This window comes from Trichosurus vulpecula, chromosome 9 (assembly GCF_011100635.1).
Source record: "Trichosurus vulpecula isolate mTriVul1 chromosome 9, mTriVul1.pri, whole genome shotgun sequence".
Lineage (NCBI taxonomy): Eukaryota > Metazoa > Chordata > Mammalia > Diprotodontia > Phalangeridae > Trichosurus > Trichosurus vulpecula.
The window spans coordinates 131596526-131614869 of record NC_050581.1 but is presented as its reverse complement, the minus strand read 5'-3'; the positions used below and the strand labels follow the sequence as shown (position 1 = coordinate 131614869).

The window sequence follows — 18344 nt, the reverse complement described above, 5'->3', positions numbered from 1 at the left end:
TTTCTGACTACATTTAGGCACTGTCTTGGGCACTCTGAGAAATATCTAGGATTTATTGGATGTTATATAGTAGGAGAAGCTAAACAATGACTTCAGATTATTAAAGAGAAACTGCCAAGTCGAAATTCACATAGTTCTGCTAAAAAAAATCCAGAACAAGATTTAAGGGAAAATACTATCTTGAGAAACTAACAGGACAAAAGAATCCTTTGAATTCCTTTCTTACTTTCTACAGAAAATTTTTTAAAAAATGATCTAAATGACAATAAAGTCATGGGAAAATTCATAAATAATATTAATGAATGTACTTTTATCTTTGATTATTTTTAGTCAACAAACATTTATTAAAATGCTTACTATGTGCTAGGCACTGTGCTCAGTGCTAAAGACACAAAGAAAGGCAGAAAGACTCCCTGCCCTCTAGGAGCTTACAATCTAACAGGGGGACACTTGAACCCCTTTATTACTTCTATGGGGTAAGCAGTAACACCCACTATATAAGGAGAAATAGATTCAGAGTTTAGTGATTGGCCATAAATCCCAGAAAATGTCAATAGAAGACAAATGTATGTATATATCCTCTCAATTTTGACTGTTTTCTTTTGATTAATTCCAAATAAACTTGTCTTACTAATCAAATGGTTGAAGTAGAAATACTTGTAATTCAGGTATATTTAATTGTACTCAGTTAACTAGAAGACTTTAGGAGAAGGAGAGGGAAGAGGAACAACAATGAAGAGACAGGATGAACCATAAATACATACAAGTGAAGTGTGAAAAGTCCCAAAGTCAGTGGAAAGACCTTAGATATTAGGCACCCAGGAGTCTTACACTACCATTCTGGCCCCTTTCCTATTAGGGCTGGTTTTAGATTCAGTTAAGTGTCCTGAAACACTCTCTTCCTCTCTATATCTTATAGAAGACAAGTGGAACTGCAAAGAGCTAGGCATATCCAATATCCTGGAGTAGTTTTTGTTTTCAAGATCAAAGCCAGGACAGTTTTTCCTTAAGTTTCTTTCATCTCCTTGAAAGCATCAGTCAGTCAGTCAGTTAACTAGCATTTAGTGAGTGCCTACTACTTGCTCCGCAAGAATGGCAACCTCCACCCCCCCCCAAAAAAAAAAAACAAGTCCCTTCCCTCAAGGAGCTCATAACAGACCAAAGAAACTTCCGTTGGCAGGGAGCATGAGAACCGGTTCAAACCGCATTTCCCTGAAACACCTTGCTAGAATAGCCTGATTTTGTCAGTGTCAAAATAGAACTCTCTATACTGAGTACACATTACTGGGGTGGACAATTTCCCTGGAGTGGGGCCTACCACGGTCAGAAGCTGAAACTGGAACACAGGACAATGTTTTCTCATCACTTCTTTAGACTTCTGCTTATTTTCTTCCTCAACCACAAACTGATAACAGTCCTGAGGTAAATCTATTAAACATATTCACTCTGCAATAAAAATAAAATTGTTTTTAACAGACTAAGTGGGGGCAAGTATTATTGAAGAGTCTGAATTATGGAATCGAAAAAAAAAAAGAAATACACTCTACACCCTGTCTCATTTTGTTTTGTTTTGCTGCCGCCCAACCTCTGGGTACATTGACTCTCCACCCCCTGCCCCTGTTTAAAATGTTTTCTGGCCCCATCTTCTCATGTTAAATAGCTTTCTCTTCCTTAAAGTGGCTTTTCAGATACTTTCAAGAAGCCTTCTCTAATCACAACCCCATCCTCAAAACACACTGCTACAAGTGATTTATTTCTCCCTACTCCTAAACTTACACTGAGGTCTCTCATTTACTTATATTGTGATTTTCAACAGTTATTTCTGCATTTAACTTATTGTTCTTAAAGAGTATTAGTTCACTGAAGGCCGAGTCTATTTCTTGTTTCATCTTTATCAATTAATAAAACATTTATTAAGCACCTACTATGTGCCAGGTACTGTGCTAAGCCCTAGGGATACAAAAAGAAGCAAAAGAAAGTCTCTACCCCCAAGGAGTTCACAATCTAATAACTGATAACTCCAAGAGCAATACCTTAGTGTCTGTTGAAATGAAATGAATTTAAATATAGCGTTACAATCTTCAAGATGACATCAATGGTGCTCAACCAAGTATTGTCCAGTAGAGGTTCAACCCAGTTTGTTCTAATGACAGATAGACATCACTTCTAATTACTGCATTCACTGTCTGGAAATTGCAATGCTCAGAGGAAATCCCAGTGGGAGAACTACTGTTAAGTTCTGGACACGTGAGAGAGGTAGCAAGGTCTACTTTGCAGGATACAATGACCTTAGAGTCAGGAAGACCTGAAGTCAAATCCTAACTTAGACATTTATCCTGGGCCAGGTATTTTATCCTCTAATTTCAGTTTCTTCATCCATAAAATGGGATTACTCATGCCTGTGGTACTTACTTTACAGGGCTGATGTGGGGGTCAAATAAAGAAAACTTATCTAAAGGCTTTGCAAATCTTAATGCACGATACATACATACATTTATTATTATACTTCTGCCAATGTCTACTAATTAATATTTTCCTTTGATACAACATATTCATTTGAATGAAGTTTAGATAAATTCCCCCAAAATTTCCCTTTTCTTTTAAGCTTCTTTTGGGAAGTGCAGGCTGCCACAATAACAACAGAATCTATTTGGAGTATCTTAGGATGCAGGCTTCTTAAATAAAATGTCATTATTTTTGTAGCTAAGCAAGTTTTTTCTTCTTCATGCTAGTGGTAAATTTTCTTTCTGAAAATCTCCGACATCACTGTGAATTCTATGTTGTATTTCTGAAAAAAAAAAAGGTTCACAGACGAGAGTAAGGCACTATGCAGATTCCTAGCATCTTAAAAAGAACTCCATGTCAATTTTCTTGACTGACCAAAAGATTCTTGGTATATACAAAACCATGTAGTCCTGTTTCATTTCTAATTCTTTTGAATTTTCAGATTTTTACTCTTATTTTGCAAAGCATTACTAATTAGCAGGAAGAACAATGAAAACGAAGATTGAATTGGAAAGTAAGGAATTGTGTTTAGCTAGTCAGATTTTCTTTCCACATTGAAATGAAGCACTGAAAACTGTAAACAGGTTATTCTGAGGGCACAGTTTACCACTTGGCTTTGTTTTGGGGGGGGCCCTTCAAGTTTAAACATGTAATTTTGCATTGGCTTTTTAAAAAAATTCTATGAGTGTGAAATGATAAGAAGAACCAAAAAGAATTACTGAAACTCTCTGGAAATATAGTTCCAAACCATTGTTTAAAAGGCTATTTGGTAAAGAAGAATTTGAAAATGACCAAATGATAGCCTGTTTTAAAAGTAAACCAGAGGGAGAGCCTTTTGACTCACAGAGTTTCCAGAAAGGAAACAAAGCATTAGAAATTTTTACAAAATGGCTCCACTGGGATGATGAGTAGCATGGCATTACACAGACTGCTGAACAGCAGTCAGGACAACCTGGTTCAAATTCTCATGTTTGACACTAGACTCAGGACCATAAGCAAGTCACTGAATCTCAGTTTCTCCTCTGGAATACAGCAATAACAGTATCTTGATTATTTTACTGGTTTGCACTGGGGATTAACTGGAGTACTGGCAAAGCACTTTGAAAACTAAACAATTCTATTAAAATGTCATATATTCTTAATGGTCCTATACCTCCTCAAAATCCTTCCAGGTAACTGGCGTTCATTAACCTGATCATTCTATCACTCAACAATAAATTAGGACAAATCCTTAGTAATTTCCCCAAATTCAAATTAGTTTTCTACCCTTCTACCTATCATTTTAATCAAAGTAGAAATTCTTTTTTCCCTTGCTTTCTTACAGAATTTAAAAGGAACTACACACATGCAGAAAAAGGCAGGTACTGTGCTAAGCCCTAACGTCTCAGAAATGTCCCAGAAATGTCCCCGAAAAAGGCAGGAAGACTTAAAGTAAACCCTTTCAAACCCTTTCTTGAGAAATAAATAATGATTTATGTTTATAACAAATAAAGCAGAGTGAGTATAAGCATTTAGCTACCTGCATGCTAGGTAAGAAGAAGCATTCACTGGGAAATATTTCATAGACAAATAATTTCCAAGGGTTTTTAAAAAAGAGACACCAAACAACATCCACAAGGGTATTGTACCTTACAAAGTAATATGCTAGCACAAAGAATACAATACATCGCTTTTCTTTCTTTGTAGCAGAGATGTCACATTATAAAGGGATTTTCATAAGACACCAGAAACTACAAAATGAAAAATGTACACTGGTTCTGAAACTATAAATGAAACATCTAATTACAATTACATCTTTTCATAGGCTTTTAAGACCTATTAAGATTTAAAAAAATGTTTCTGAAAATTTCTTTTTTACAATTTTACTGGTTTATGTGGACATGATCAACTCTGTTACATTCTTTTAGAAGTATTATTCTTAAAATTAAATCTGGGAAAGCGAAAATTTCATACACATACACACATACATTTACTTAAAAATCTACACATGAGCATGCATTTTTCATTCTCAATAAATAATTACTGAGTGCACACTGGATCTGTTGTACTAGGAGCCATAAGATTTATATATACAATGTGGTTAGAAATTGTCCCTGATCTCTAGTTCACAACTAGTGGTGAGCTATGAAATAGAGCCCATTGTAATGTGATCAACTCATTGCTATAAAGATCATATATAGTTCATGTTCTCCACAATCTTTGTGGAAAAGAGGAGTCCAGACAAATGATTTCAACAGTGAGGACCTCTAGGTGTGGAAACTCTCTCTACCCACAGAGATCTACAGATCTTTAACTTACAGTTTTATGAGAATTGCTTTAAGAGAATTGCACCAAGAGATCAAGCAACTTGTCCATGATTACTGAGCTACTATGTATCAGAGACAGAACTTCAATCTAGGTCTTCTGGATTCCAAGGCTGGTTATCTACTTACATATACTACAGCATCTTATGCCCCCCAAACACAATTATAAAAATAAAAGCTACATACAACAGAGCTTCAGACAATCACATTGTAAATTAATAAACACAATAAAATTGGACTTTATAGATGGACAGGGTTTTTAAGATGCTCTAACCTAATCTTCATTTTATAGACCAAAAGTGAGAAAAGTTAAGTGTTTTGTCCAAAATTTTCACAGTTAGCTGGTACACCTGAGACTCGAACCCATTTTTCCTGACCCTCACTCCTATGCGTTTTCTACTACAAACACTACAAGGTACTATCTACTTTCTAGCTATCCATGGGAGTCTTTGACCTCTTCTCCTAGGTTCCTAGCTAAATGCTAAGTTGTTATAACATTAGAGCTGGCCTGAAATAGATTTAGATGAGATGACACCTTGTGCCTGACTGCATGTGAGTCTGAGTGATGTCTAAAGCTAGAGAAAATGATTTTTAGACTCTCCAGCATTTTCTATCGTTCTCCCTTCCATTGGTATGAACAATGTAAAGTTGATTGTAATAGAGTAGTCATACGTATATACAACTTGAAACATATCCAATATATGTTTTATACACACAGAAGATTGGAAGTCATGGAACAGAGAATAGGAGTTGGGGGAGGGACTGGGAATCTGTACTGTATTATATCAAAGTGCCTCCTAGAGGAACTGGATGTTGAGCTGAGTACTATTCGCAAAATCTCTAAGGTATAAACTATATGGGCTACTTTTTTCTATTTAATGGAGACAGAAAAAAAATTTAGATTAACTGCATTCACATTCCGTAAGAGATGTTTTTTTTTTCTGTTCTGTAAACTAGTTCTACAAAGATTGAATTACTTCAGTTACATTCTAATAGTGTCTCTCACATAAACTTTGAAAGGATCAGTGCAAAATGAAGGGAGTCAAATTATGTCTTCAAGGAAGCAAAGTGAAGTAAAGATTTGCCAACTAAAAGGTTAATGTGACTCTGTTATAACAACAACAACAGCTTGGAGAAGGAAATTGCAAACTACTCCAGTATTTTTTCTAACAAAACCCCAAATGGGTTCATGAAAAGTTGGGCATGACTGGAAAGACTAAACAAGGATAATAATACCTAGCATTCATATAGATTTTTAAGTTTTGCAAAGCACTTTATAAATAGTATTTTTGTTTATTTCATGACAACCCTCGGAGGTAGGTGCTACTGTTCTTATTTCATACTTTTGGATGGAGACAGACATTAAGTGAGTTGCCCAAAGTCACAGAGCTAAGAAGTGAATCTGGATTTGTTAGTGATTTTAGGTCTAACACTCTATCCATTGCACCAACCAGTTCAGCTGCCTTGGAGTCAAGCAACCTAAATTAGTCCCTGTGGGGTCTGGCTTTTCACATTGCTCAAATTACCCATCTAATTCCAAATCTTCACTTCATTCCACTTAAACAGAAACAATTAGAAGGTTTCAAAGGTATATACACTAGTCAAACTCTGGGCAAGAGTTTTTACTTGTACTGCTATTCCCCACAAGACTGGGCTCAAGGAGATAATTCATCTTTGCCTTCCAGGTTCATGTAAAAGTTAAGAGATGAAGAGACTGTAGACTTGGTTGGAAATAGAATCTGTCAGGTTTGACCATTCAGGATCCTGCTGCTCTAAACTTCCCTAAAAGCGACTGTGTAGGTTCACATAGGAACTATGTTCCAGTTTTCAGTTATGGTTGGAATAACTGGAATCTTTTCATTTATCCCCCCAAAGCTTCCCTTTCCATCGAAGAACACACAAGAAAGCACCTTTTCCCTCAATCCTACAAATGGATTACTTTACATACATTAAATAATTTAAAATCAGTAATTTGCAATGTCAGATTTTCAATTTCTCTAGCATAGCAAACACATTTTCTTTTATAAAAAATGTTATGCTTTGTTAATAAGTGTGATCAAATCTCATTTGATTCAGGTAAACATTATGTTATACAACCCCAAACTGAATGGGGGAAGCACTTGCAGAAAAGTACCAGAAATTTCCAAGCCAGTTTAATAAGAAAATAGCAATTAAGTGTTCAATCTCTCAACAAGCCAGGGATGATTAACTTTATTAATATAAAAAGTAGATTTCACAATTTTTATCAATGTGTTTCTACTTTGAGACTCTTTTAATTTCACTTTAATTTCCTCCCCATCACAGAACTCACCACGAATACCAAGGAAAAGGTCACTTGTTTAGTCTAAAAGTAGGGAATCACACTAGGGGATGGCTGTCTCTCTCTAGTTTCCATTAAAAGCACTGGAGGGAATTTTAGAGTGCTTCAGAGGTAAGTTTAAGAAAGATCAATTCCTCATTTTCATTTCTCCTAAAGATTTCTGAATTCAACATTTTTCCATTAAGTTTCAAGTGGTGGTGTCTTTTATACTCAGTTTTTACTGTTTCAGTTTTGCCTTTTGAAAAGCTAGTTTAAGTACAAGAGTTATCAACCAAACAAATTAAATTAGCCAAAACTAAATAAAAATTCTTATCAAATCCCTCTTTTTATAAAGAATGTACCGCTGTGATTGAAGCAAATAGGTTTTTTTTCTGGCATCCCAAACCCTGAGAACATGCCCTAAGTCCAAATTTCCATGTTTAGTCCTCTAAATGGTACCAACTAGCTATATTTCAATACTACAAAGATGATATTTCACTTTATTGAATTCTTGGTTGTTTCAAAAATCACTATGAAAGTAACAAGGACAACCAGAAAAAAATTGAACTTCTTCAGACCATGTGCCACATTGTACTTTTGTAAGTGACTGATATCCCTCCCACATTTATGATTGTGATTATGTATTATGATTAGAACTGACTTTCATGAAATTAAAAAGGGAGACTACAAATCGTTAGATTTCCCTTTAGAAAGTGAATGTATCCCTAAAGAAAAATGAACCTTTGCACACTTGAATGGGGAACAATGAAGAATGGACTTTTCCCTAATGAGGGCCTCACTTTGGCAATTCATTAAACTCTGCAACTCTACAAACCTGTGGCCACCTCTCCATTAGGTATCACAAGGTGGGGTGAGGGGACAACCAGAAGGCACCACATGAAACTGAAATATAATGATATACTCCATCATGCTAAAGCTACGCCTCTACGAAATTGAATCTACTGACACGAGGCAGACATGTGCAAATGAAGATACTCTGTGAGCAAAATGACCCCATTCCTAGAATGTTATACCAAGAAAAAAAAACAAAAGGAGTATTTACCATAGCAAAGAAACAGTGCTCCACTCACCAGTGAAATGTGCACCTATCAGAGGTCAGGGTAAATTGTATTTCTCTCATGACTGCAGATCTTCAAAGATTTAGTAATGGAGATAGACCTACGATGCACATTCAACCCCATCACTAACATATCTCAGAAAGGTGAACAGCATCAGACAGTCTGCCAGAGACACCTCCTCAAGTTTCTACTGATGTCTTCACATTCAGCTGGGATAAAGAAGAGTGTGGACCAATCTGCCATATATTAATAGCTTACACTTGTAAAAATGCATGAAGAAAAGGTGGCTGATTTTAGATACACTGATAGGATAGGACCCTTCCTTTTGTCCCCTAACCACAATTGGCTTAGAAAACTATTTGGAGTCTGATTCATTGGACCTAAGAGTCAAGCATTTTCACCAACAAGGAAACTTCAGAGTCAAAAGCAAATTAGAAATGACAGTAAAAGAAAGAAATGGGAAGCCATGTCTACACCATGAAAGAACACGTATGGATAAAGTGGATAAATTTCAGGCTTTAGGTTTTCAACTTTTCCAAGATGTGATTCATGACACCATTTCATTGTTGTGATGCATAGAGAGATTGCCACCAATTTAAGTCAATTTTGTAAAAAGTGGACTGAGAAGTAGTTACTTTAATAGCCAGCTATAGACATCTGTGGCCAAGTTCCTTCGCTCCTCATATACCATACAGAAGATGCATTGAAATAGGGTATGCCCTGTTTCCCCTAAAACCTACAATGAAAAGGGCACAGAATTTTAGATTCTTTCCACTAATGTATTTCATTTGCAATAAACAACATTTCATTGCAAATATCTCAAATTTCCTGTGCCGAATATCTGCCAGATCAAAAAATGACAAATTTCAAATATTATGTAAAAATAATTAATGGTATGGTGCACAACGACAATCTAGAGATCTGAATCTATTTTTGTAAGAAACTGTTATCCCCATTTTACAGAACAGTGAGATAAGGTACTGAATGATTGATTTTTGAAGAGGAGTCACAATATAGCTGAACTTACATGTGCAAACCTGTTTTTTCTAAATTTATCAGCTAAGAGAACACACACGTGCACACACATACACCCCCCCACACACACACACACATAACAACAACAACATCAAGTCAGTCAACAAAATAGTGAAACCAGTGTTCTGACAAGGATCTGGGCTCCCATCTAGATGTCTTAGTTTCACATTTTTAGCTTTTACGTATGCCATGCATAACCTACCTTTTGCCATAGACCACAGACCTCAATAAAAATTTTCAAATTACTGCCTGCCTCTATTTTCCTGGATATGAAATCCTGGACGCATTTATACTTTTCTCTGCAACATGCCAACAAATCTTAGTTTTAAGTCCAAAGATTTAAAAACAAATCCGATACTACTCCTTAGTTGACTATCTGTGCCTTAACTTTCTAACTGCAATGTATGTGTATGATCAAATAGCCATGCTATTACACAAAATAACAACTAATTTTTAAAATGACTGTAGAGTTTCGAAGATATAAAGTTTTATGTAAATTCTAAAAAAGTTATACCACCCTAGAACAGGTGTATGATACAAATCTCTTCTGTGATGTATTGGAAAACAGGCTAGAATTCAAAAAAATCCTTTCAATTTTTCCCTTTCACAGGAAATGTGCCTTAGCAAAGTGGGCCTAAGACTGATTGAGTTTGGCCCCTTTGTGATTTGGGTTCATTTGCATCAATTTCATTTAGAATTTAAGCAACAAAAATAGTGCTTACTTCTTCAAAGTAAGTAAAATCACAGCAGGAGGCAAAGTCAGGAATGCTATTTGAAACTATGCTCTTCTTGGGAGCCTCTTGGTTAAAAAGCACAGTTATGTTACCTAATGTACACACTATATTCACCAAACACATGACAAGTGGAATAGTCCTGGGTTAAAATTTTTGCTCATAAATTTCTGTGTGTAGTAAGAGACAGTCTGCCTTTCTTAACAGAAGGTATGTTAAAACATCATCCATTTAGGGTGCCTACTTAGCAAGCTAATGTCAGTATTTCCCCCTTCTACTTCAACTGATGTTTTAAAAAATAGTATGGCATCATTTCCATTGCGGAGGTGATATGACAAGTATTCCATCCAAATCAAGAAAAACGAAAACTCCCCCAAACCACAAATTTTAAAAGTTACATAGTAATAACACCTGTAATCTATAAAACAAAAGCTTAAATTAAAAAAAGAGTATGCAGCTACTGAATTAGTGAAAAAAGCTGCTTTGTTCAGAAAGAGATGTTAAGCTTCTTTTCAATCAAATCATAAACGTAAGTCTTGATTTCTAGAAGACTGAAATGCTTAGCTAGATCAGCCCTGGTTTACAACGTCTTTTCAAGAAATCTCTCAAAGGGTCAAATTTAGCCCTTTTGGTATCTTCTCTAGTGAACCTGATGACTCCATCCTATGAAATGATGATAACTGTTAATCTTTGACAAGAATTATCCTATAACTCTTTAGATTCAGAGATATTTATTATAATATTCACCAAATATTATGGGGCAGTTGATGATTGAACTTCTGGTCAGCTACAAAACAGACAGTAAAGTTTCTAAATTGTCCTTTCCCCATGTGCTTCAACCATCACATTGGAATGAGAGAGGAGGAACAGAGGGATATCTGATTGATGTAAAATGTTAAGACTTGGTATATTTTACTTAAAATTATCTGTGTCAAAACCCACTATTTGCATTTTTTTCAAAAAGGGGGAGCATATGTATTCCTCTGAAATGTATATGATATACCACAGCAAGCCATTTTACAGAAACATAATGAATGTGGGTTTCATCTTTTGTTCAAATGTAGTATTTTAATGATGCTGAAATATGACCTAATAGATCTTATGTCACAAATCATTTAATATTAAAATCTGAGGGGAACAAATAATGCTGCTCCCCAAAACCTGGAATTTCTGCTTTATCGGTTCAAGGAGGTTACAAAATTTCTATAAAATAATTTAGCCTCCTTCAATTTACCTCTTTTCTCCTATGGGAAGTAGGCACTACTATCTTTATATTTGTGTTAATTTAATAAAGAAGCAAAAATCAGGAAGAAAGAGTACCTTTCCCTTAAGATGTTATTTATTTTCTTATTTTTTGAAGGAGGTGATACATGTGAGTTCAAACATATTGGTCAACAGGAAATTCACCATGTGCTTTTTATATATTAAATATTTTCAATAACTCACTTTTTTTCTTAGTAGAAGTCTATTTGCCTAGTAAGAGAAAGTTTTTTTTAAGGTTCTCAACTTAGATTTAATTGTAACCAGAAAAAACGTAAAAGTAATTGTAGGGATGGTCAATGCAAAAATGGTTTGCAGTAAGTAGTCATTTAATGCCACTCACACTTAAACCTGTCACAGCAAAGAAAATGGAGCTGGCAATGTCACTTTTAACGGATACCCACTTGCTTATATCCCCACAAAAACTGTTAACCTGCATGTAATCCAAACATCATAACTTATACCCAAAAAATTGGAAGCAAAAATAATGTCCACACAGGATTTCTCACAAATTAGTTGATACTTCACTTTTTAAATCTACCAAATAATATTGCAAGTATCAGTTTCCTTATTTGTATAAATATATATACAAACAACATGGTTTACATATATATGAAGATATGGACATACATACATACACACATATGGTTATTTGTCTCATATTATCAAAGAGAAAATACCATAGGTTAACTTTTAAAAACTTTGATAATTCCTTGTACATTTGTAATCATCTCAAAAGGCAATGTTCCCTCCTCAAAAATTAAGAAGAGAAACTAGTTTTTATAAATGACAGGATAGATGGGAGGCACTTCTCTTACCCTCCTCCGTGTACCCCCCCTTTTTTTAAGAAAAGAAAAGCATTTCTGTATATAGGATTAGATACTACACGACTTTTTCTTCACGCTAACTGCGCTCTGTTCTGCCAGCACTGTGTCAACTTGGCAGCTTGCGGCTACCGGAGCATCTGCCTCCCAGCTAAAAACAACTCCTGTACAGGCTTTCACAAATGGGAACGCTCTCCTTTTACAACACACATTGGTCTATTCAGTTAGTTAATATTTTCTTTACAAATCATCCCAGCCTTTCCTCACTAACTACACGAGTCCTTTCCCTTCCCTGTACATGAGAATGGGGAAACTTATTTGTGAGCTTAAAAGAACTTAGGAGCGCCAGGAGAGACTGACAAGGTATACGTTATTTCTTCCCCACCTACAACACAGATGTCTTAATTTTGTTCATTTTTATTTTACCATCATTTTCCCAAGGCTACGAATTCACTCCCTAAAGGTTGACTTCACTCCTGGAACTTTCAAGAATCTTTTTTTTTTTCCTATTTCCTGGCCTGTCCCTGGTGCTACCCAAGTTTCTTTTCTGCTTAGGATAAACTTCTCTAAAGCTGCAACCAGAATAAAAGGGACTGTCTGGAGTGGCAATATCTACTTGCTATAATGACCTGCTTACTTAGACTTTGTAATCTTTCCAGCTTCTTTCACAATGACTTCCTGAAATTGCTCAGCTCTCATTGTTCCTTATTTCTTCTTTTTTTTTCCTTTTTTTTTTTCTCTTTATCTCTCTTTCTCTCTCTCTCCCCTGCGCACTTTGCTGGGTCTGGATTGCACATCAAGTAGCGTGTCTGGCTCAAGACCTAAGTGAGCACCCTTCAAAGAAAGTCAATTCAACCCGAGGCAGAAGGGGAAGACCATCCTGAAAGCCTCCCTCTCCCCCTTCTCCCCCAAGACGACTAAGCCTCTCAAAACTTGTCCTGCAAATGCAAAGGAATTCAAGCGAATAGCTAAGCGCACTTTGGTATAGCTTTCTTTAAAAGTTACAAACTTTCATGTTGCAAAGAGTTCCTCTTCCCTTTATTCTTATTTCTCCATGCAGTTCTCCTAGTGCCCGCCTGCACCCCCCGTATCCCCACCCCCGGCCTAAAAGAGAGCCTCCAAATGTCTTCAGAAATAGAAATCGTGATGTGCTGCAGAAGACATCAGTTGACCCCTGCCCGTCCCCCCAAGCACTCACACACACGCCCTCCTTCATCTCCCAACCCTAGTCGTGCCCTAAACTGAAGGCAGACCCCAAAACTTGTTAGGGACAAAACAACAATAACAAGAAAACTTTTCTGCAGAGCGAGCGCGCAAACAGGTGTTTTTTTTTCCCCCACTTCACCAAACCGAAAAAAAAAAGGGAGACAAAACCCCAATTAATGACACATGGTGAGCTGAGCTCTACGAAGGAGAGCGCTGCCCAGGCTAGTGGCACTGACCCTGGCCGCCGAGCGCCTGCCTGCGGGGGAGGCTCCGGAAGCGGCGGCGGCAGCGGCGGCGGCGGCGCTGCGCGGAGTACGCGGAGTACGGTACCTGCTTTGGCCGGGGCTGGCAGAAGACAGCTCTCCCAGTCCTCTCCAGCTCCATGTGCTGCTGCTCCACCTCGCAGCAGAGCTGCGGCGGCAGGAGGCAGCTCCGCTCTCGGTCCCTCCCCTCTCCACTCCACTTCCTCATTCCAGTGCAACATCACTGCAGCCCGCGGCCAGCTCCAGGCATTTCGCCACTGCTACTATCCTGCGCCTCTCAGCCTTCATTTAAGGACTAGGCAGGCTGGCGGCGGCGGCGGCAGCAACAGCAGCAAACAGCCCTGGAGGTAGCAGGCTCAGTGATGCTGTCAGAGGACGGCACACCCCTTCCTACAACGATCGCCTGGACCTTAGAAAATCACACGGACAGTCTTTGAGCCCCAATTCTTAACCCTTGGGGTCCCACAGCATCCTCAACCTGGGGACTTCCCTAAGGGCGTGTGGGGTGTGTCCCAACACGTGGAAAGTCAGGATGTCTATTGTATGTTTACACCGTCTGTATGGTGTGTGCTTATATACTTTTTTTGAGAGAGATTTATATCGCCACTTGCTTGTGCACGCACACATTTGTACCTGTTTACTAGGAAGTAACAGGTGGAAAGAAAACACTAGTACAGTCTTTAGTTATTTTTCCATATTTTAGCGGCAGTCCAATATGCTGAATTTGCCCCTGAGCCAAACAGGGTCCAGTTGGAATGTGTTTTCTTCTCAGTTCTGACTGAGGCCTCAGGGTTCAAGTGATGAACGGAGTCTTACATAGGTGGGGGTGTGGAAAAGTGTGTGAGTGTAAGCCACATGTGTATGGAAGATTCCTAACAGCCAATGGAATATCACTTTTCTCGTTTCCCTCCCACCACTAAGGTAGAAATGAGGGATCCTTCCCCCTTCTCTTTCCCTATACTCGGTACACAATTTACAGTTAACCCTCCCTGAAAGATTGAACTCATTAATAGGTTATGCAGACAGTCAACTACATAGTGTGATCTCAGGAGCACAGTGACCCACTGGCCCCTCAGAGTACACTCACAGTGCCTGAAATTCCCACCATCTGTCACTCCATTGCATTGAAGCATTTAGACTCTAGAAGAACCTAGGCAAATGGAAGAATGTTACTTGGAAGGCTTTTAACATTCACTAGCATATTAGCAAAGCTCAAGGAGGTATAATCTAGCACATGGGAAACCTCCAAAAGAATGGGACATAGGACAAGTAAGTTTTGATTACCATAAATCAGGAGACAGACAAGCCCCACTGTGGAGCACTGCCTAGGGAGGTCAGATGAAGTGCTTCAGAGAAGGTAACCTCTAAAGCACAGCCCAGAGTGGTGGTGCTGCTAATGGGGGAAGTGGTTTAAAGACAACCTTAAGTTACTTCACAAATTTGCATTCTGGCATGTTCTTCCATATACTGTAAGGAATAACCAGAACTTAGGGTGAATTCCTTGTGAATCCCTTTCAATATCTCCCTCCCTTCTCATCCCATTCCTTGTATGGAAAATCATAGGCTAACCGGATTTAGTGTAGAAGAAAGGACCTTGGTGATCATCGAGTACAATTGCACCATTTGACAGGTGAGTAAGCTGAGACCATAGAACTTAAATGATTTGTAGGAGATCATAATGCTACTAAGTAGCCATGGTAGAATTCAAACCTAGGTCTTGGGACTACCAAACCAACCAACACCATGCTATATCACTCTGTAAGAAATTCCCTGCCAAAGTTTTGAAGTACAATTGATGTTCTGAAAACACTAAACACTGTTTTTTGGTGTCTCCTATCCAATCATTTGTAGATAACAGAGGAGGAGGGGCATCCAGCCAGGGCCTGGCTATCTCCAAAGGTGTCAGTTGCCTAATAATAACTCAAATTTCTATAGAGTTTTAAGGTTTACAAAGCGCTTTCCTTAGAATAACCCTTTGAAGTTACTCCAAGCATTGTTATCCCCATTAGTAGATGAGAAAACTGAGGTTATGACAGGTGAGTAGTTTGACCAGGCTCACAAATCTAGTGAGTATCTGAGGTAAAATTCAAACCCTGGTCTTCTTATCATAGCTCCCACCCATATTCTATCTGTTACTCCATGCTGACTGTCTGTTGCTCCAGTGACTCAGATCCAGGGCGACTATTGGAAAAATACCTCAGAAATGTGTATGCTATTCACAGTGGCCAAATATACCCTCATTACCATTCTGGGACTCTATTAACGAAGATTTCAAGTGGTAGCTGGATGACTTCAACTATTTCCTACTAGTATTCAAAAAAAATGAACCAAATTTTCCCAAGTTCAAAAATCCTGTTGTATGAAGACACATTGAAATTAACTTTTTGGCAGTTTTGAAGCCATGGAGTAGATGGGGGCAGGGAAACAAGGTAATTTCAGATGCAGTGATTACTATAGATAATTTTACACAAGCATCTTACTATTGAATAGTTTGAGAGTCAATTTGTGAAAAACAACATGGTTTCTTCCTTTTATAGGAAAAACAATTTTTGTGGGAAATTGAAAATTTTTGGCCATCCTATAACAGATCAAAAATGATTTTATTTGTGATTTCAAATTTTTAAAGGATTTCATGTTCATAAAAAGGAATGTTTGTGAATCAGTATGAATGTGAAAAGCTTAATTTATCTGGATAATAATTAAGATTTTAAAATTTCAATTTTTTAAATACTTTCCACAAATGAAAATACAAGTCATTGAACCTTATGGAATCCAAAGTCTTAGTTTTTCTCACTTATGAGAAACAGGTAAAATTTAGGAAGGGAAAGAATCTTAAACATTAAAGTAAAACAAAGTGATTTGTTATCTTTTCTGGATCTTTTCTGAATCCTCCAATTAAGAAAACAGAGAACCTCCTTCCTCCCCCACCCTCCCTGAACTCACTGGTTACAACTTTGGCTACATGGAACTTTGCCTAATCATTCTTATTTCTACATCCTCAGTAGTTCCTACTTAAGATGCTTCATCTTTCTCATTTTCACAGAGTTCTGACGGTCAAAGCTTTGCCTGAATTGAGACCAGTTTCCCTAGCCTTTCGTAGGTTTTTTCATGGGTACTTGCAAATAAAGAGCAAGTTCTTTCATAAGCTGCAGAAGATGTAGGAATCTGAAAATGAGTCCAAGACTGTACCAATCTACATCTTTGCTACAGAGTTGCAAAAAGAGCAGGTACTATCCTAGACTGTATTCTTGGAATATAAAATTTAAGATGTTATCTATTCTTTAGGATTTGAAAATAGCCCTATCATGCCAAGTACTCAGTATTCTGCTTGCTTGGTACTTTAATGAAATGCAACAGTGGTACAAATACTGCTTCTTGCCTTTGAATATTGGGTCCAAGAGATTCATCACACCCTGAAAGGACTGAGAGCAAAAGTTAGGACATTTCTGAATAAAGTCTTTAACTAAAATTTCTTCTCTACTTGAAATCAACAATATTTAGATTCCCAAAAGTAGTTGATCATACCCATAACATTTGGTAAGAAATGTCTGACTTTGGTGGATTATCTGATTTAGATGCAGTCATTCTACTAGATATTTTTTTCTTTGCTCTTTCTTCTTATACTATTTTTTTTTCATTTCCCCAATGAGTTGGGGAATGGGGTTGGAAAGAAGTGTTTGGGACAAATGAAGTTTTCTTCGTCCCCTTACTTTCTTCCTTGACTGTCCGAGTCAAATAGAGTAGGGAGGAGCAGATTGGCTACACATCAACCACATAGCCTCTGTGTCATTCAGAAGGGACATACCAATGCTCTTTGAAGAGGGTATATAGCTGCTTCTTTTTTAAAGGCAAGTTTGGAAACTTCTGGTGGTTGGTTGCACACTGAAAGCTAGAGGAAAAGGGAAGAATATAGTGGAATATACAGGGAGGTTCTTTGCTCATCAGATCTTGTTCTTTAAGTATAATGAACTCGTATAGAAGGATCAATCTCAATTAGACACATATTAGTGAAATTCCTAAGTAACCTCTATCTAACTTCGCATTTGTACTACCATAGCTCTTTTTGAATGGATGAAAAAAAAAACATTAAGCATTTGTCACATGCCAGACACTGGGCTAAGCAGTCAATAACAAATCGATTAATAACCATTTATTCATTCCAGGAACTGTGCTAAATGTTTGGAATACAAAAAAGAGGCAAAAGACAGTCCCTGCCCTGAATATTATTTGCTCATCTCCATGTTTTCTTCCTTCCTTCTGCCCAGCCGCTGCAGGGAGTCAAAATTTCTCCAGGGACAGACTCTAGGTTGCTTTTGGCGGAAAACTGGAGGATGCGTGCTTACCCAGTTTGATAGTCTTGTTGCCTTTTCACCATTTGTCTTAATTTATCCTAAGAACAATTTTTATGCCTTGGTAGTCCTTACTTTGGTTGAGGTAAGGAAAAGCTAGAATCAAAAGGGGTTAAACCTGTTGATTTGAGGTGGTTATAGGGATTTCTACAGCAGCATGTCATAGTGGATTGAGAGCTGACCTTGTAACAAGGATAACTTGCCACTTCTGGCACACTGACTAGGTGACCCTGGGCAAGTCATTAACCTCTCAGTGTATTAGACAATTCTCTAAAATTAGATATTAGCAGAGGGAGTTTCTTCATTCTCTGAAATTGCTAGAATTCCCTATATCACAAAATCACAAGTCTAGGACCTATACTTCTGTTGATTCCTAGAGAATCCTATGCACCAAAAGGAATTAATGCAGGAGAACAGGAGGTTGGGAGTGCCTAAAAGGTATTTCCCCTACAATCTTGGATGGGCTCCCTCATAGATAAAGACTAGCCCG

General features: G+C 37.6%; 1 protein-coding gene across 14 annotated transcripts in view; it reads right to left on the bottom strand.

Moving 5' to 3' along the window:
• The window catches only part of IKZF1 (IKAROS family zinc finger 1), a 134975-nt gene extending 121238 nt beyond the window's left edge, over positions 1–13737 (bottom strand). For 13 of the 14 annotated variants that reach the window (XM_036738416.1, XM_036738417.1, XM_036738421.1 and 10 more), the window contains exon 1: positions 13573–13737. In XM_036738416.1, the coding sequence (XP_036594311.1) occupies positions 13573–13726 (154 nt within the window). In that variant the 5' untranslated portion in view covers positions 13727–13737. Of the gene's footprint in view, positions 1–13478; positions 13552–13572 lie in introns of those variants that run through there. The other variant, XM_036738423.1, reaches the window with a different exon arrangement.
• Positions 13738–18344: the final 4607 nt, after the last annotated feature.